The sequence below is a fragment of the Papaver somniferum genome, unplaced genomic scaffold (assembly GCF_003573695.1).
Source record: "Papaver somniferum cultivar HN1 unplaced genomic scaffold, ASM357369v1 unplaced-scaffold_10, whole genome shotgun sequence".
Taxonomy (NCBI): domain Eukaryota; kingdom Viridiplantae; phylum Streptophyta; class Magnoliopsida; order Ranunculales; family Papaveraceae; genus Papaver; species Papaver somniferum.
In genome coordinates this window covers 3,129,752-3,131,432 of record NW_020618825.1, presented here as the reverse complement: position 1 = coordinate 3,131,432, position 1,681 = coordinate 3,129,752, and the positions used below count along the sequence as shown (strand labels likewise).

At 36.9% G+C, this 1,681-nt stretch overlaps 1 protein-coding gene across 1 annotated transcript; it reads right to left on the bottom strand.

Moving 5' to 3' along the window:
* Nucleotides 1-320: 320 nt before the first annotated feature.
* LOC113326078 (protein PPLZ02-like) lies at nt 321-1,108 on the bottom strand. The gene is made up of 2 exons (XM_026573884.1): nt 992-1,108; nt 321-892 (listed from the first exon to the last, which is right to left on the bottom strand). Exons 1-2 carry the CDS (start codon nt 1,072-1,074, stop codon nt 397-399), a joined length of 579 nt encoding a protein of 192 aa, XP_026429669.1. The 5' UTR covers nt 1,075-1,108; the 3' UTR covers nt 321-396.
* Between the last annotated feature and the right edge of the window lie 573 nt (nt 1,109-1,681).

Below are 1,681 nucleotides of genomic sequence, written 5' to 3'. Positions count from 1 at the left end.
GAGACACAACCGCACGACCTGAATGAATCTGAACTCAATCATCATGTTTTAAAGATGCTCACCAAATTCAACCCAAATATTAACTTTTTCTAAAAACTGTTTCACACCAAACAGTTTTAGTCATCATAAAAGCATATAAAAGTCTTGGTGAGGAAATGAGATAAAAGTAATTTGTTACTGCATTAACAAAACAGATAAATGGATAAAAACTAATTGGTAATCCTTCATTAACTGTACATATACAACTCGATATGATTACACATTACCTTGATGATATCCTTAGCTGGAAAAGAGTACTCAAACTGAACCGAAATTAAGATCCCAAGTTATGAATTATTCCAATTACTAAAGAGACAGAATTATGAGGAGCTAGCAGCTAAAACAGCGGAAATACTCTCAACACATCCATCCACCATCAGAATCAAGTAATTCTTCAATCATTTCTTCAATATCATCCTCTTCCAGTTGTTTGAATTCTTGGATATTCAAACAACTTGTACTGCTACCAATCGTCTGTTGAACCGCCATTGTATTTTCTACACCTCTCTTCTTCAACGAGCACAAAGAAGACGATGATGACGACCAAATACCCGTCATTTTGTCATGTTTTCCGGCATTATGCGGATCAGACTTTTGAGTTGGGCATTTCATCAGAACAGCAGGCTTGTTATTCATAATCTGTAGAGATGCTAAATGACACCGCTGTAGTTTTTGAGTAAGAGCTGGCGATAGAAGGTTGTTGGATGCAGAGTGATGTAAAGAAGAAGAAGAATCAGGGTTGTAAGAGAAGTTGGTTCTAGCTCTAATGCCGCACATTAATCTCGCTGCTTCATCATAAGCTCTAGCTGCATCCTCTGCTGTTTCAAATGTACCCAACCAAATCCTAGTCTTTCTGGCAAAACCAAAGAGATGGGTCAGAATTAATGAATTAAATTCCATAACTAATTAATGATTCATGCAAATGTATAACTAAGAAAATGCAGTTACATACAGTATTGGGTGTCGAATTTCTGAAACCCAAGAACCCCAATGCCTTTGACGTACTCCTCTGTATTTCTGTTGCTGTCTGCCCATTTTTTTTTCTATTCTGTTGATGTTTTAAGAGAAGAACCAACCGTTAAATCGAGTGAGGCAACAAAGAAAGGAGATGGTGGGTTTTTGTAGATGAATTTCTTGGGCATTATCATGGCTGGAGTAGTGGAAACCAGTTTAGGAGACAAATGGGGCCATGCGAAATGTTTTGGTCGTGTGTCTTTTTGGTTTGCATCTCCTCTTTCTCTTTTGAGTAACTTGGTGAATTATGGAAAATGAAACTAAGTGACTAGATTCAATTAACAAAAGGATACTAATGGTTTTGATCCACTATGAACGAGGCAAAACGATTCATAGTACCGAGTTTAAGAATGGTGTTATATTTTTAAAGTTTCCTTGCCTATGATCACTGTTCACCCACGTGTATGTTTTCACACTACCCATTCCTCCATTACTTTCCATTCTTTTCTCTCTCTACTAAATGACATGACCATCATGATCTTGTCCTTCTCGTGTTTTCTTGACTATCTAGCTTTCTCTATTTTCTTCTGAACCTGCTAATGGGTACCAGTTTACTGAGAGTACAGGTAGTATTAATATTGTCTAATATATGAATAACAGTATGCTCCTCATTAAACTAGTACCTCCG

Coding starts and splice junctions, on each gene's coding strand:
- LOC113326078 (XM_026573884.1), bottom strand. CDS start 1,074: ATGGGCAGACAGCAACAGAAATACAGAGGAGTACGTCAAAGGCATTGG. Junction 893..991: donor GAAATTCGACACCCAATACT/GTATGTAACTGC, acceptor TGGTTTTGCCAG/AAAGACTAGGATTTGGTTGG.